Below are 17,941 nucleotides of genomic sequence, written 5' to 3' on the forward strand. Positions count from 1 at the left end.
ACGTACGGTGCCGGGACTCCCCCACGACCGCGCTTCGTTACGTGCGTGTTGCGGGGAGAAATGGAGTATTTTATCTTATCTCCCTCCTCCTGCCCCCAGTTTCTGACGGTGGAACAACAAACTGCACACGGCTAGCAAAGTTACTTTCTAAACTCGAGCTGAAGTTACACTTACTGATTTTGTTGTTGTTTTTTTCCTGTAAGTGTGCGTTATGGTCAAATAGAGTGCCAGAGAGTCAGCATGACTACATAGATCGCACTGGAGTTGGTTTTCCTTGGTATCTGCTGCTTATGTTTGATAATCTGATTTCCTGAACTTTAGGTTAACTCTTTTAGATAGGTAGGTAAATAACAAACTGAAGAACTAAAGCTGTAAAGATTGTGGTGGCACTTTTTTTAAATTTTATTTTTACCATTTTAGGTGTTCTGCATGCTTTCTGAAAAAAAAAATTGGCAGGGGATCTATGACACAGCATTGTTCCACTTGCATTCTTTTCTGTTTTGCTTTAGATTTCTTCAGTGTTACTCGGTTTTAACCACAGCCCCTAAGACCCAGACGATAAACACAGTACTGGAATTTAATTCCGGTAGTATACCAGTTACATGTTGAAGGTGGGGCAGTCTCTTCTGTGTAAGTTAGTATTGTTGTGCAAATAAAGGCACACTTTCACTTCGGGAACCTAGTTGCCCTATTACTATCTTTGTTTCTTTGGTCCTTTTGTTATTCTAAGAAAAAAGTGGTGTACCAGAGAGATGGGATTGGAGGCAGATTTTTATTGCCCATATATATCAGTAGTAGAAAGCAAAAAGATTGTATTGATAACAAGCATTTAAAAATAAATTTAAAGTTAAGTATATCATACAGCATATGTGGACCTGACAGAGGTGAGGGTGAAGTTTCATTAAATACAGTATTTCTCTCATGAATTATGTCTCAGCTTTAGGACTGGTATTTCTGCGGTGTTTCATAGAACATGTGCCAGAAGAGTGTCTTCAAAGCAGCCTTAGATCTTTTCTTTTGTTAATTTCTGAAGTGGTCTGTGAGCCTTTCTTGTCAAGTTTGAAAAATGCTTTCACCAACACCTGAGGCTTGAAAATTGACAAGAGAAAAAGTACTCCAGCTAGCATTCTTATATTAAATATTTTCTTTACAAAGGTCTATATGAAATTAGTATCTAGAGATGTATTTTCTCGATTTTTCTTGGACTTCTGAAGTTGAGGTCAGAATGTGCACAGTAGCAACTTTAAAAATGGCTGCACTTTTACTTCCAATTTTTATGGTCCTGATTGGTAATATTGCTGTGAACTAGTGAACCTTTTCAGAAGGAGACTTTTCGTTCTTCATATGACTCAGAACACTTTTGCAAAGTACTCATTAAAATGCCTGTTGTATTTTTTTGTGATTTCTGCTGCAGTTGAAGTTCTCTGTATATAAAGACTGCTTCCTGAACCTTCACCTCTTCTGACCTTTATCAGTTTAGTTTTTTATTTGATCCTCTAGTGAAGTAGTAAACACAACGTTAGGACATAAAGATCACTTGTCATGAAAATGGCAGCAGAGAAAAGCTTGTTTGCAAGATAGAATAAGGAAGGATAAATAAGGGAAAGAAGTAAGGCTTAAACGCAGCTTTCGTAGTTTGCAAATAGAGCAGAATAAGACAACTAATGCTGAAAATTGTTTTATTTGTTTCTGACACATGTGAAGTCATCAATTCTTAAGCATAATCATTTTCCTGTTTGTCTCCACTTGGTAGAGAATATTTCCTATGTATCACTGCAGGGTTTGAGCACCCAGGTGGATCATTTAGAGCTGGGACCTTTGGGAAGTATGTTAAAAATAAGTTTGTTGTTACAGAAACTTTACCTTTTTCATACCTTTTCACCATAAGTAACTTGTATTTAAAACCATCTTCGCCCTTCTTCCTGCTTTTCTTCCCTATTTAAGTAAAGACAAGGCAGGTCTTTATGGTGAATTTTGCTTTTGCCTACCTCTCATTATGGCTTTTGTTTTTCAGAATCTAATGTGAAGATGATGTTCAATAACTCTAATCAATACCTGTGGTAAAGGTCGTGGTATGGAAACTTACTCTGTAACCAGTCAGTGCTGTTATGAGTCAGTTTTCTGTGCCTGAAACATACAGTGGAATCTACATATGTGGCAAACATGGATTTGATCTTGGGCATTGTCTGCTGTGACTGTGGCTATGGTGTTAAAAGGCAATTAAACTTCTGACTGCAGCTATCCACCCTCCTCTTTTCCTTATGTAGCAAAGCCATCAGAAAGGATAGTATTTCTGTGCTGTAACCTCTTCCCTGGTGGCATAGCTTAGCCTAACTTGTGTGAACTCTGACTTGTGATGATGCCTTTTGACTGTCTGCAGTACATTCAACTCGCAGCTGTTAGCCAGACATTTCTCAGTGCTGATTTTAGTTTTTTTAAGAGGGTAGGCTGTAAGTTGGTTGAAAAGTTGCTTTATGAAAAACTGAAACAGCTACACAGTAGGAGTAAGAATTTCTACAGTAATATTTGTAAGGGGTTGAAGGAGTATTAGGACTATTACCCAAAGTAAACTGTCATTGCATGCCAAAAGGAGCCTTACACTACATGACTTCACAATGATGTTTCTGGTGTAAGCACACAACCCATTATGCTAGCTCTGTGGGGGTGCATGCAGGCAGTCTTTGGTAGACAACTTATCAAGTTAAAGTGGTGTCCAGAGGTTTGTTTCTGGCCTAAGCATCTGGATAAGCAATTAAGGTGCAGCATTTCTGATTCTGTGGCTTGTATTGTAAACAGCAAATTCCCTTCTAAAAGGTTCTGAAGTTACAGTGAAGTTACATACATGAGTATGCAAAGGGATCTTTCAGCTGTTAGTGTGTTGCTTTGCTCCTCTTATGTGAACCGCATAACTCGTTTATGTTAGTTGAAGATTTGACTCTTTACTGTTTTTTTGTTATTTCACGTAGACCTGTTCATTGATCAAATCATTTTTTGACAAAATGACAATAGTTAAATCCTGATAGATGTTAATGCAGTGTCCTGTGAAGTTGTGCAATACAAATGAGTGTCCTACTGATTTGCTTCTAAGTATTGTTATTTGTTTTAATTACGATGAGCTACTATAATTATTAATCAATTCTTAAACTTTGAATATCTTCATTTGGTTATGGTTAGCAGATGAAGCAAATACTATAAATCACTGACAGTATAATTTCATGTTTTCTATGGTAGTGTAATAAAGATAACTCCTTTAGCCTGTACTGTATCACAATTTCACAGTATATCTTTTCAGAGACACCTGTGAATCTTGACTTCAGTTGGAGATGTGTGGGGAGAAGTAGACTGTTGTTATTTTTCAGTAAAGGCAGAGTTACAGTGTGCTTTGCAGTGTGTATGTGGCTGTTGCTTGGGTCCACATTTCCTTTTCATCAGACCTAAGTGATGCAGTTTCTTACTTTCCACTACTTATTCAAGGCAGGGGATCTGGCCAGAACATCCTGGCTGAAGTTCAGTTTAGATTGACTCAGTCATGGAAAGGCAGAAGTTATATTGGATGGTGAAGGGAAACAGCTAGAAGAATTATAAATACTTACTGCTCCGCCTGTTCTTCAATTCAGTGTGTGCCCTGCATCAAAGTAGTCTATAATATGTGTATCTTTTTGGGTGTCCAGCTGGTCTTGAATTCCAAAGTAATTTGCATGGTTTGTTACCTGCTGTGTTTTAGTTTTGCATCTACTAATATTGCATACTTGCTTCATGTGAAAGAAATCCATGCCTTTGTTACCTTTGGGTTTGTAGCAGGTTTATAGCAAAATACGTGTAATGTGCTCTGATGCTGTGCATCCTGAAACATTATGCTGGTGGAGATGGTACTGTACAATAAAGGGGCTGTATCAACCAAACCTTCTAGGTGCATATAAAGTGGTAGTGCAGAAATGTTTGTGCTTAGGGAATAGTCCCTCAAATTCTTTATAATGTAGATACTCACTGTCCTAAACCGTTTGATCTAGAGGTAGTTGAGCAAAGATCCTGAGTCTCTCTCTTCAGCTTTTGGTTTTGTGGCTCTTGTATTTACATCTGGCTAAAGTTACCTTGACAGTGCTAGTTTTTTTCACTCCCTGTCTCAGCTCAGATCTGCCTGCTGCCCTGGTTTAGGCCCAGCTGGCAACTAAGCACCATGTGGCTGCTTTTTCACTCTTCCCTACCCCCTGGTGGGATGGGGAGGAGAATCCAATGAAAAAGGTAAAAGCTTATGGGTTGAGATAAGGACAGTTTAATAGAACAACACAAGGAGACAAGAAATAATACACAACTAATGAAAGAGTACAAAGTGAGTGATGCACAGTGCAATTGCTCACCACTTGGAACCTGATGCCCAGCTTTTTCCCAAGTCACAGTCCCCCCTGCCCCTGGCCAGCTCCCTCAGTACATATGGTACTAAGCATGATGCCCTTTGGCTAGTTCGGGACAGCTTTTCTGGCTGTGTTCCCTCCTAGCTTCTTCTGAAAATTAACTCCAGCCTAAGCAAACATAGGACATTATCCACCCCTTATTCTATACCATCTACATCATGTCCAGATCCTACACTTTCAGTTAATCATCACCACTTTTCCTGTCTTTGATAGATATGTATACACACAGATATCATTCCCTTAGTCTATGGGCCATCCCTCTAATGTGTCCGTTGACTTCATTTAGTCTGTGACTTTTAGGACTTTTCATTTAGTCCATGGGACTCCATTTGTCATAACAGTCTTTCAGGGCAGGATAGATGGTGTCTGGTGTTGGATTGTTGCATGCTGCATCCAGAATTTGGGGCTGGTGTATCTGGCGCAGCCCATGCCCACAATCTGCCGCTTGAAGATGTCAATCTTGAGGAAGTTGCTGGGCACCACCTTAAGTTCCATCACTGCTGCACTTCGCTCAGTTTCATCAAAGTATATCTTTCAGTGACTTGTGTGATTCGTACTGTAATACCATTGGTATGGCACATAGCAACTGTGGTAGTGATGACATATGGTGGCACGGTTATTTAGCAATTAACATCATACAATTTCATTCATCAGCTATTCTCACTCAAAATCAAATTCCCTTGAGGTTCACGTTGAACTTCCCCATCCTTCTGCATCACTCACCAAGTACACCAAGGTCCTTTAGCAAAAGCAATCCCATGGATTGGTTTGCCTTTGCCCAAGGCAGGACTCTAATCCAGACTGTCTTCCCTAACGTTTTCTTCATGTGCACTGCAGGAACTTTATTCCTTTCTGCAGTATGTGGAAGTTTTGACTGGGCAGGGGTAGCTTGATTTGTAGATCCTCTAGTGTTGACTAATTGGGTGGCTTTTGCTAAATGTGTATCCCAGTGTTGAAAGGTCCCATCCCCCACTGCTCACAGTGTAGTTTTTAGCAGTCCATTGTATTGTTTGATTTTTCTGGAGGTTGGTGCATGTTAGAGAATGTGATATACTCACTCAGTGCTATGCTCTTTGGCCCAGGTATATATGAGGTTGTTTCAGAAATGAGTCCTGTTATCTGACTTAATTCTTCCTGGGGTACCATTTTTCCATAAGACTTGCTTTTCAATGCCTGGCCCAAGATAGTGTTCTGGGCAGTGGCATGGGGCATGGCATATGTTTCCTAGGTGGCTTCCACCATTTTACAATGGCACTTGCCTTGGTAGGTTTGTGGGAGCGTGGTACAGTCAATGTGTCAGGCCTTCCTGTACCTGTATTTTAACCATCGTCCTCCATGTTACAGAGGCTTTAACTGTTTGGCTTGCTTGACTGCAGCACATGTTTTGCATTCATGGATAACCTTTGCAGTAGTGTCCATGGCCAAGTCCACCACTTGATCCCAAGCCCATCTTTATGTTCCATCTCTCCTTTTATGGCCTGAGGTCTCATGGGCCCATCAAGCTATAAATAATTCACCCTTATGTTGCTAGTCCAAATCTACCTGAGCCACTTAAATCTTAGCAGCCTGATATGCCTGCTAGTTCTTTTTATATTCTTCGATGGCCCTACCTTAGGTACATGGGCATCTACGTGACCTATTTTTACAACCAGCTTCTCTAGATGGGCAGCAATATCTTGTCACAATGCAGCAGCCCAGATGAGTTTACCCCTGCACTGCCAATTGCTCTATTTCCATTGCTGCAACCGCGTCACAGAGCATTTGCCACCATCCATGAGTCAGTATATAGAGAGAACACTGGCCATTTCTCTTGTTCATCAATATCTAAAACTAGCTGGATGGCTTTCACTTCTGCAGACTGGCTCAATGCACCTTCTCCTTCAGCAGTTTCTGTGACTTGTATAGGACTCCACACAGCAGTTTCCCATCTCCAGTGTTTTCCCACAATGTGTCAGGTCCCCTCAGTGAACAGGGAATATTGCTTCTCATTTTCTGGCAGTTCATTATAACAGTGGCGCCTCTTCAGCACGTGTAACTTCCTCCTCTGTTGACACTCCAAAATCTTTGCCTTCTGGACAGTCTGTGATTACTTCCAGAATTCCTGGGTGACTGGATTTTCCCATTTGAGCCCACTGTGTAGTCAGCGTGACTCACTTACTCCATGTGGCATCAGTTGTATGATGTGTGGAGGGGATCATTCCTTTGAACATCCAGTGCAGCACTGGTAGTCAGGGTGCCAAGAGGAGCTGTGCTTCTGTACCAGCTACTTTTGAGGCATCTCAAACCCCTTCATACACTGCCAATATATTTTTTCAATTGGAGTGTAGGAGGCCTTGGATCCTCTGTATCCCTGACTCTAAGACACCAGGGGTCAGCCTTGGGTCTCCTCTGGTGCTCTCTGACAGACTCCGGGTAGGGCCATCTCCCTCGCTGTGATGTAGAGCACATCTCGTCCTGACTGGTCCAAAGGCTACTGCATGAACTATTTCTTGTTTAATTTGTTCAAAGCACCAGTTAAAATCGTGCTTCTTCCAGGTCATCTCATAGAAGGGATTTACAATTACACTGTAATCAGGAATATGTATCCTCCAAAAACCTACAACATGTAAAAACACTTGTGTTTCCTTTTTGCTGGTTGGTGGACACATAGCTTCTATTTTGTTGATCATATCCATTGGGATCTGATAATGTTTATCTTGCCATTTTATTTCTATAAACTGGATCTCTGTGCAGGTCCCTTGACTTGGCTTTGTTTTATGGCAAAACTAGCTTTCAGAAGGATCTGAATTATTTTCTCCCCTTTCTCAAAAACTTCTGCTGTATCACCCCATACAATGATGTCATCAATGTATTGCAGGTGTACTGGAGCTTCACCCTGTCCCAGTGCAGTCTGGATAAGTCCATAACATAATGGTGGGGCTGTGCCCTGGAGCCATCGATTCCAGATGTACTGGACAACCCTCCAAGTGAAAGCAAACTGTGGCCTGGACTGTGCTGCCAAAGGATTGAGAAAAATGCGGTAGCAATATCAGTTGTGGTATACCACTCCAGTTCATATTGAAGCTCTAGCATGACCAGTATGGTGACACTCAGCAGTTAGTCTTCACTCTCCATTAGATTTTTGTACTGGCTATATGGGACTATTAAAGGGTGAGTGAGTTTTGCTGATCATCCCTTGGCTTTCTAGTTGATGCTTGTGGATGGGAATCTGTGAGTCTTGGTTGGTGTGATATTGCCATTGGTGCACTGCTGTGGTAGTGATTGGCACCTGTTCTTCAACCCTCAGCAACCCCACAACAGAACGGTCCTTGGAGACACTGGTCAGAGCAGACAGCTGTTCACATTCCTTCATCTTCAAGGCAGCTATGCTAAAGGCCCACCAGTACCTTTTTGGGTCTTTGAAATACTCTCCCCTGAGGTAGTTTATGCCAAGGATACACGGGGCATCAGGATCAGTCACCGTGGGGTGTTTATGCCACTCATTTCCAGTTAGACTCACTTCATCTTCCAATACAGTTATCTGTTGGGATCCCCCTGTCACTCCAGATATTCTGATGAGTTCTGCCCCTATGTAGCTTGATGTCACTAGGGTACATTGTGCACCAGTGTCCACTATAGAGCCTTATGCTCTGGTGGGTCTGATGTGCCAGGCCATCGAATCCACACTGTTCAGTAAACTTGGTTGTCCTTTCCTCCACTTGGCTGGAGGCAGGGTACCTCTAATCCTGGTCATAGTATTTGTTACTAATTACTTGTAAAAACGAATCAGAAGTCCCTTCAAGAGAATCAGAAGTGACATCAGCTGTTCTGCTTGCTCTGGGGAACTGCCTGCCAGACAATGGCATGGCATTTTTTCAGGAAGAATCACTTCTTGTGATTGTTTTTCCTTGCAACACACATACCCGTGCCTCTGAGGTTGAAAAGAGTTTCCCATCCCACTCCCTCATGTCCTCTCTGTGGTCACGGGTAAAACCACCGGGTACCCCATGATGTGTACCTTCTATGTCATCTCTCTTGAGCAGAAGAGTGCTTATTTTTAATAGCCAAGATAAAGGCCCATACAGGTGGAATGCGGAACTTATCCTCAAGTCATAGGAACTCTTGGGACAGTTTCTCAGCTGTCATAACTGGCAGTTTCTCCACAGCTGAAACGCAGGCCCATAGGGAGGAAGAGAGACTTCCTTCATATTGCTGCAGTTGACCAGCTGCTTCATCCACTGCACCATGGTGGTGCACTTCGTAGAAACTTCTGCCACATGGGTTATGAGCATTGGACTTCATCTGGATCTGTGGGTAACTGCTTGTTATCCGTATCATTATAGATCACCTCCAGCATGGCTAGTTCCCTCAAGTATTGGATACTTCTCCCCATGGTGGTCCACTTGCCTGGGTGACATGTACCATCTGCCTTGAAGGGGTACGTTTCCTTCACACCTGACAGAAGCTGCCTTTAGAGGCTGAGGGCTTGTGTCTTTTTTCCATTTGCCTTGTCACTACCCCTCTCTCTAGACAGGGATCCCAGCTGCTTGGCTATCCTTCCCTCTAATTCCAAGCTACTGGCTCCATTATCCCAGCATTGGAACAAACGGCTAACAGTGTGCTTGCCTGGATGGCAGTCAGAATCCTTTTGCATATCTTGCAGCTCACTCAGGGATAGGAATCAGATGATTATCTATGGCTCTGCCTCTTCCTCCTCTTCTTGTGATGGCTCTGGTTCACATTCATCCCTCACTAAGTGAACTGATTTTTTTTTTTTTGGTCTGTTTCTTCTGTATAGGGGTAACTGATACTGGCACATGTTGGTTCTCTGGTTCAGCTGCAGTACCAGTTGCCAGGGTTTGAGTAACCACAGTGCCCGTCGCTGGGGTTGGGGTAACCATAGTGTTTGTCACAAGGATTGGAATAGCTGCAGTGCCTGTCAGTCTGTTTTCCTTCCCTTTCCTCTGAGAGTGCTGCATAATACCAAGCAGTGTTTGGTAGATAACCTGCCAGGGCCCAGCACAGTGCAGTTAAGTTGTGGCTCTTTGGAATAGCCACAGCATTTTCCTTTAAAATATTCTGTCACTTCATCAGGTCCTGTAGTTGTTTGGGAGTGAAGCTCCAAACCGCTGGAGGTGAGAAGTTTTCCAGGTATCTGCCCATATTTATCCAACATGCCATGACATACATGACTGTCCAGCCTTGGGGTAGTTCTCTGGGTGGTATTCTTAAAAAAATTTTTGTAACCATAAACAAGACCTGAAACACATTCAGGAGAGATAGCAGTAACAGCATGCTGCCTTGAACATCCCAAGAATATTCAGAATTCTCAAAAGCTGCTGTAATTAGTCTGAAAGAAAAAGGGTAGATGAAAGAGCTGGAGAAATACCCCCTCCCGTCTTCTCTACAGATTGGGTGCAATTAGTAATAAATTCCGAGAGAGGGCCTCCGAGGTATGGGAATAATAGCAGTGCTGCAAACAAATAACAGCTTAACTTTATGACCAATGATTTAAACGTATCGTAAGTCGACATTACCCAGTACAGCAAAATGATAGTCCTGATCCTTCTCCCAGAGGTGATAAACATGACTGCAGGGAATACATAGTGCATATAAGAATTTACATAACACTACCATGTGAACAGATAAACCAACATTGTGATCAGCAACTATTTAACTAATATAAGAAATATGTATAACAAATTTGTTGTAACAGACTCTGGTCAGATCTGTTATTATTTCAACCCTTCGTGCCCCATGTTGGGTGCCAAAAAGGACTGCTGCCATGTAACCCCAGCCAGCAACTAAGAACCATGTGGCCACTTGCTCACTCTTCCCCATCCCACCAGATGAAAAGTGTAAAAACTGGTGGGCTAAGGACAGTTTAATAGGATAACACAAGGAGAGAAGAAATAATAAGAACAATAATACTAATGAAAGAGTATGTGAAACAAGTGGTGCACAGTGCAATTACTCACCACCTGGAACCTGATGCCCAGCTCATTCCAGAGCCACAATCCCCACTGCCCCCAGCCAGCTCCTCCAGTACATACATACTGAGAATGACATCATATGGTATTGAATACCCCCTTGGCTAGTTTGGGTCAGCTATCCTGGCTGTGTCCCCTCCCAGCTTCTTCTGGAAATTAGCTTTATGCTAAGTGAACCCAGGACACTAGCAGAGGTTAGACCACAGGAAGAACTGTGTGATTCATCACAATTACATCCACACTGGTTTTATTTGGGACTGTTCACAGAAGGGATTTTATGATGTTGATATAAATAAACATAAGAAGTGATAAGAAATTACAGTTCAAAAAGAGATACACCTTATTTTAAGTCATTTGAATAACATTACTCCCATGAGGAAATTTTAAGATGGACAATTGAGAAACAATTTGACAGTATGTAATGATTCTGTGATTCTGTAATGCATTTGAAAATCAGGGCCAGCAGCCTTACAATTTGGGACAATGAGATGGAAATTTGTTTTACACTTTATGAAAGTCTTTGTAATCTGTTAGAAGCATTTACTTTCCTCTTATGCTTTTTAATTCTAAGAGAAACTACTCATTAAAAAGCAGTCCAAACAGATGGGTCAGCATTGGCTTTGGCAGGGAGTTGGCTTCATTAGGCATGAGAATTTACCCAAACTAATACCATTGTTATCTGGATGGAGCTTGGCCACTGCTGCACCTGTTATCTCTTTTGTAGATTTTTGCTTTGTCTTTAATGAGACTTTTATAATGGCCTAGAGGAACTAGGTATCTAGCTCTTAATGAACTTTATTGAATAGGGTATGTAATCTCTATGGCTTTTTATACAATATCAGTCTTAGTAAATATAAACTAAGCTGGTTTTGAAACATGTTAAATCATAAGCTTTTTAGCATTTCTGTTCTGTGAACAGATCCTTATTTGGGAGGGCCATATATAGTGTGTTCTGGTTTATGACTGGCTGTTTTTTAAATTTTGTGGGCTAATATTACCAGAAACAAAATTGTCTTTATGGGTATCTTTGGACAGGATTTATTACTTGCATTTAAATAGTATTTTCCAGTATTGTATGTTCATCTTGTACAGATCTTATAATTATTATATTTTTTTTTCATAGAATTATGTTCTTTGACATACAAAAATCTCGGAATATAAATCCGTTTAAGACAATTCACAGTTATGTGAAATTGGTGAGTTTATCTGCTCTTAAAGGAGAATAATGAAGGGACTTGATCTGGTGGAAAGGGTGCAACATTCCCCTGTGGTTGTTACTGTTTTTCACAGGTTGGGCATTTGCTAGCCCATTAAAAAGAATTTTAAATTTTCCAAATTTGTGTGCAGGACATGTTGATGTATATGTAAATAACAGTATAACTAGTGGAGCTGAGGCTGAAGCCACTTAATTTTTATGAGAACTGCAAGTTGAATTAGAAATAGAAGTGAATAGAGGGGGAGATTTTGATACCCATTTTAATGGGTAGGTTAAGGTAGCAGTCTTGTGAAATAGGATATTTTGGGATGCTGTACACTGATAGATTTATAATTGATTGCATTGTGGTTCTGTATACATTTTTCTTGATAGCAGTGTGGTACTAGATTCTACCTTGTTAAATGGATTGCATTTGGCTTATGCGCAGAGAGGGTCATCTGTGAGAGTGTCAGTCTTACATTTTGCAATGTAACAATTGACTGACATAAAACCTCTTTGTTGTGTGGAAACGTCTGTTGTCCTTTATGCAGCTAAACTGTAGTCCTCTTACAGGAAGCTATGGCATGGTGTATGCAGTTGTGAACATTCGATAACTTGATTCCTTTTCTGGTAATGTCCTGGGGTTGGAGGGCAGTAATTAGTGACCATAGTGTTTTGTTTTGAACAGAGAGGCTTCATAGACATCTTCCTGTTTTACCTTGCAAGAAAATATGATCCCAGAGTAGCTTATTTTAGGTGAGGATATTTTATTTTAAATGAGTTAAGCATTATTCTAATTTGTTGCCTTTACTCAGAACAGACTAGTATCTATTAAAACATAACAAAAGGCAATTTGTAAGCAAAAGCTATTAAGCCAGTTTTGATCCTGACAGAATGAGTAGGTAATTGGGGGTAAATCGGTGAAAATGGTTTGACGGAGTAGCATTTTATCTTCTGTGAGGGTTCTGATAAGTAAGGACTGTTGCTCATAAAAGAAGAAAGATGATGTTCTTTTTGAATTCCCTTATTGATAGTAGTAAGCACCAGTCTACTTTTTTGCTGACATGTCTTGCAGATAGGCCTTCTTTTTTTTTTTTTTTGTTGGGAAACTTGGGAGAGTACTTTGTTTTTCTTGAGTCTGTTTCTTAATTTGACTACAGGCCAGGGCATTTGCAGTGTTACAGTGTGGCTTTGTATAAGCAGTGTCATAACAGGGTTACACCAATTACTCGTGTTAGAAAGTAATTACTGCTAACTGTGGATGGCGATAAACCCAGTTGTGGAAGGTGGAACACTCTTTGTGATAAAATCAGCGAGGAGAGAGGCTTGGACAGGGTGTTGTTTTAGGCCTTGTAATGTACCATTACATCATTATTACCTTGTAATGTACTAAATTAGAATGCCTTTTAGTAAGACACATTTTTCATTGTATTGGTTTTGTTATTATGGAACCAGTATCATGGGGAGGTAACCTCACTATACACCCAAAGTAAACAAGGGGAACAGGCTAAGCCTGTCTAATGGTCATCTGGTGCTGAAAGTGGTGATCCTGCTTGCTTGCTTGTGCTGGCAGTGGGACTCATCTATCCTTTCAGAAATTCAGTTCAGTCACTTGAATCACTAGATGGGTTACGTTGGTTTTTTTGTTTGTTTGTTTTGTTTTTTGTTGTTGTTGTTGTTTTTAATTATAGAGTTACGTTTCTGCTGGCTTAACCACTCAATTAATGAGACCACTTTATGATCAAACAAATGAAAGTGGTGCTTTTGGGAGCGGGGAGTACCAAGAAACATGACTCATCTCATTAGCAGCAACTGACCATTGCTTCTGCAAAAATATAGCAGCTTCATCACTGCATTAAAATACTCTGACATGAGTAAAGAAAATGTTCCCAACAGACATTGATAAAAATTCTCGGAAAACTGAAGAATATTTCAAGCATTAGCCTGCATCAATTTATTCTATGAGAACACAGAAATAAAAATGTAGTAATGGTTGGTTTTCCAGCCTGTAAAAGCCTGTTGTTTGTTCTCAGGGCACTTAAGAGTTTCATAAGCCACTTGATCTGCACTCTTCTGGTTTGTGACATTGGCAGAACCCCTCAAGTGAATTATAACTATTCAGTCCAAAGTAGTTGTCTTTTCTGTTGTCTGTTTTGTTTGCTGTTATGATTGCATACAGAGATAACCATTAATATTTTGAAGTCAGAAAATAGTCTCAATAGTCCTTTTAATACTTGTTTTGTTGCGTTACATGAATTTTTTAAGTATGAATTTCAGTACAGTCACATCTGTTTAGGGAGAGATTTTTGAAGACACATATGTTACGGAGGTGCCCAGCTATCTTCCCCGCCTTTAGTAATACTGTGCTTAAACCCACATCTGATGATAACATAAAAACATCCAGAAATTGACTGAACTATCAGGATCCTTATGCTTCCAGTGGGCATTTAGAAGGATGGTCAAGTAATGTGCAACATTAAGGATTGTTTAAGCATTTTCTGCTGATGACAGATTGCATGTGTATGTGCATGTGTGTATAGTGATTGCCAGTAGATTTAATTACATTTTTTTCAATGCCCCTAATGTCATATAGAAATTCTGGTTTTGTTTTGTTTTGTTATTAGAGCTATTCTGCTAATTGAAAAGGAGACAGAAAATAGATGTCCACGCCTACAGACCCTGGCGCCATGCCTCATCCTGGTCCTTCTCCTGGACCAGGACCTTCACCTGGACCGATTCTAGGACCTAGCCCAGGACCAGGGCCATCTCCTGGCTCAGTTCACAGCATGATGGGGCCAAGTCCTGGTCCACCCAGTGTCCCACATCCAATGCCAACAATGGGGCCTACTGAGTATCCACAGGAAGGCATGCATCAAATGCATAAGGTAATAGTTTATTACAAGTGAACCTTTTTTCCTAGTTCTCTCCACTGATTAAAAAAACAATACTTACACTACATTCATACCTCCATAACTGCTATTACACATGATGTATCATCTGCAAAACTGTAGGTACACATCTACTGCTGTATTTATTGCTAAAGATGATGCATATATCAGATGAAACAGTTTCCTTGTTCTTAGTAGACTACTTTGAACTATATAGTAGTTTGCAAATCTTCATTTGTAAACTGAACTTTTCAGTAAGATAGATATTACTGGGGAAAAAATTGTGGGAGGCCATTCTAACCACCTTTTTTCTTAGTTTCTTCTTGTCTGTTTGGATGTGCCTTGTGTTTTTCTGGGGTGTTTTTTAGTTTTGCATGAACTTTTTAAATTTTTTTTTTAATAATACTTTTAACTTACAGGGCTTGTGCTTACAAATTTGTTTACTCTTCTGTGTTGATGGAAAACCATTTTCCAAGTTTTTTGTAAAGGCTCCATCTTACTAAATAATTTAAAATTATGTAGCTTGGAACATGTGAAGACTTCAGTGGTTGTTGTCATACATGTGTGCTTAAATGATGATTAAAGTCTTTTGCTTTCAGGAAATATTTCTGGTGTGGAATTTCCTTTGTGAGAACAGTCTCTTTATGTATTATTATTTTTATTTATTTGTGTACCAGAGATTTATTGCTGAAAATAATCATCTACTCTCAGAAATACACAGTAACAGTTTACAGAGTCAAGACAGAGAAAATATTTTGGTAACTATTATTGATTCCACTTGCAGTTGTTATATGCACACAGAAAAACTCCTAAATTTAGTATTAAAATTTATTTCTAAAATAATAAAAACTTATTTTAATTTTCCTCATGAATTGGCAACTTCTTGATGTTGTCATTTTCACATATGGATCAGTTTCATTCATTAAAACAGTTAAAACAGTGTCCAGTCAATAGAGGGTATGACACGACCATGTTTTGCATGAAGAACTGTATCATTGAAATGTCTAATAGCACAAGGTTAGCTGAAGTGAAGGAGGCCATGATCCAGCTGCCCATTTGTACTGATCTGTTGGAATTTCTTAGAGGTCAGTACATTCATTAACTAAAGCTTTTGCATTTGAATCTTGAAGCATATAATTTCTCTATTAGCCAGACATTTGCAATAGACATTTCCTTTTTTGTGGGGTCAGTTACAGACTAAGCTTCTAGTACCCTGGTGAATGCCCTAAACTTCATAGACAGCCACACTTTTTACATCTTTCAGTTCTCTTGTTTCTTTCTGGTTTTAAGAGATTCTGTACCTGCAGAAGAAGAGGGCAGCACCAGGAATTTTTATCTGGTTTAAACCCATCTGGCAGCCGAACACCACGCAGCTGCTTGCTCACCTCTGCACAGGGGATGGGGGATAGAATGAGCAGGGTAAAGGTAGGGAGTGTGGTAGGTTGAGGTAAAAACAGTTTAATAATTGAAATAGAATAAAGCAGTAACAATAATAGTAAGTACAGATGGGTAATGCACAATGCGACTGCTCACCACCCTCTGACTGATACCCACCCCATTCCTGGCTAGCAATCCCCAGATACAAAGAACCTGCAGTCGCAATCACAGAAGTGAGAGAGAACCCCCTCCTTCCTGGCCACCCCTCCTTTTTATACTGAGCATGACATTACCTGATAAGCAATACTCCACTGTCCAGTTTGAGTCCGTTGCTCTGGCTGTGCTCCTCCCCAGCTTCTTGTACACCTGCATGCGGACAGAACATGGAGAGTTGGAGACTCCTTGATCTCTTAGCAACAGCTAAAAGCATCAGTGTATTATAAACATTCTTCTCATACCAAAGCCTGTACTGAATCCAAAACACAGCACTATTTTAGCTACTAAGCAGAAAATTTAACTCTATCCCATCTGAAACCAGGACAGTTTTCCATTCAAATGATTTAATTATCCATTCGTTATGTTTTTAACTGCTATATTCTGTTTCATCTTGTGTGTTCTTCAGACATTTTATGCTATGTTAACATCAGAAACAAACGTCACTCCACAGAGTTCTCTCAGAGGCTTTAGAAGCATCTCAGAAGTTCTGTGAGCCAGAGTAGAAATTCTCCCATTGATGTGGCATTGAGATGTTTTGAAAAATGCACCATGAATATGAAGAGTCTGGATAGCTAATTCGAAGATCACCAGTCATTATAGTTACAATAAATTACTTTCTCTATTCTGTACCTTGATTCTGATAATGGAACAAAGGCTGTCATTTCACAAGTCTGTATTTTAGTAGCAACAGCCTTGCTGTCCTCTAGTTTGCCACTTAACAATTCCAGCATGTTTCATGTGTATGACTAAGTTAGAAAATGAGTCTGCTGGACCATGTGGAAAAAAAAATATTCCTGGTTAATTTTTCAGTCTAGATCAGTTTTCTGGTCTGTTTTCCTGTGTAACCCCAGAAATACTGAACTGTGACAAGTAAGGGAAGGGTCTGTTTAAGAAATGCTGTGGAAGGGTGCCTCTAGACTATTTTGCAAATACTACTTGAGTGTTGATCCATGTAATTAAAAAACTGCTCAACCATCTGCAGTTTGACCAAGTAAATGTTTCCTTTCTGCTTAGTGTTATGTAAAGCAGTTTAACTTTCAAGTCATGATGTAACATAACTCATTTTTTTCCCATGTATGCAATAGGATGTGGTTCTTTTAAAATTAATGAACTAAGTAGTGAAATGTACAAATAATAATATAATGCATAAAAAATGAAAAAATCCAAAGTATCTAAGAATAAACACTGATTGATACAAATTGATATTAATAAATTATATTTCCTAAAGTATGTTTACTTAAAAGCACTTAATATGAACATTAAAAACTGCATATTCACTTAGTAACCAGAGAACCTTTTCACAGGAAAATTTAGTACTGAATTACATAATGCGGTTTTAACAGAAACAATAAATTAACTATCTTTCTTTCTACTTTCTTGAGCAATCTTTAGACTATTGATCAAATTGCCAGCAAATTACTTACAGTTCCAAGTTTTACTGAAGTATGTCTTGGATGCAAGACAGATACATTTAAGGAGCAACACAGAAGTCTGTCAGGGGGGTGGATACTGCTAAATGGACAAACTTTAACAGCCTCAGAGAGTCTCATGAGGTGAAAATATTTGGAACCTGGAGAGATACTAAAGGAAAGCATTGTTTTGCCAATGTTACATGGTTGCCCTAATCTTACTTTTCCTTGGCATCCACATAAAAGCTCCTCTGGAGGCAGAACATAGGGTTAGATGGTTTTAGTCTGAACTGATACAGCCTTTTGTATGCTCTTATGCACCATTTAGGCCACATGATTTAACTCTTAGTTATGACAACAGTGTATCTATTTAATTTGTATGGTTCTGGCCTCAGAGATGGAAAGAGTACTGTGAGCTGTTGGTAGCTAAATCTACCCTCTTCAGTTTAAAGCCATTACCCCTTGTCCCATCACT

At 39.9% G+C, this 17,941-nt stretch overlaps 1 protein-coding gene across 1 annotated transcript in view; it reads left to right on the top strand.

Annotated features, from left to right (window-relative positions):
* Positions 1 to 14,203: 14,203 nt before the first annotated feature.
* The window catches only part of SMARCA2 (SWI/SNF related, matrix associated, actin dependent regulator of chromatin, subfamily a, member 2), a 109,630-nt gene continuing 105,892 nt past the window's right edge, over positions 14,204 to 17,941 (top strand). The window contains exon 1 of the mRNA XM_026866823.1: positions 14,204 to 14,461. Coding sequence (XP_026722624.1) covers positions 14,237 to 14,461 — 225 coding nt within the window. The 5' untranslated portion in view covers positions 14,204 to 14,236. The remainder of the gene's footprint in view (positions 14,462 to 17,941) is intronic.

Source organism: Athene cunicularia (genome assembly GCF_003259725.1).
Source record: "Athene cunicularia isolate RWA chromosome Z unlocalized genomic scaffold, athCun1 chrZ_part4, whole genome shotgun sequence".
NCBI classification, from domain to species: domain Eukaryota; kingdom Metazoa; phylum Chordata; class Aves; order Strigiformes; family Strigidae; genus Athene; species Athene cunicularia.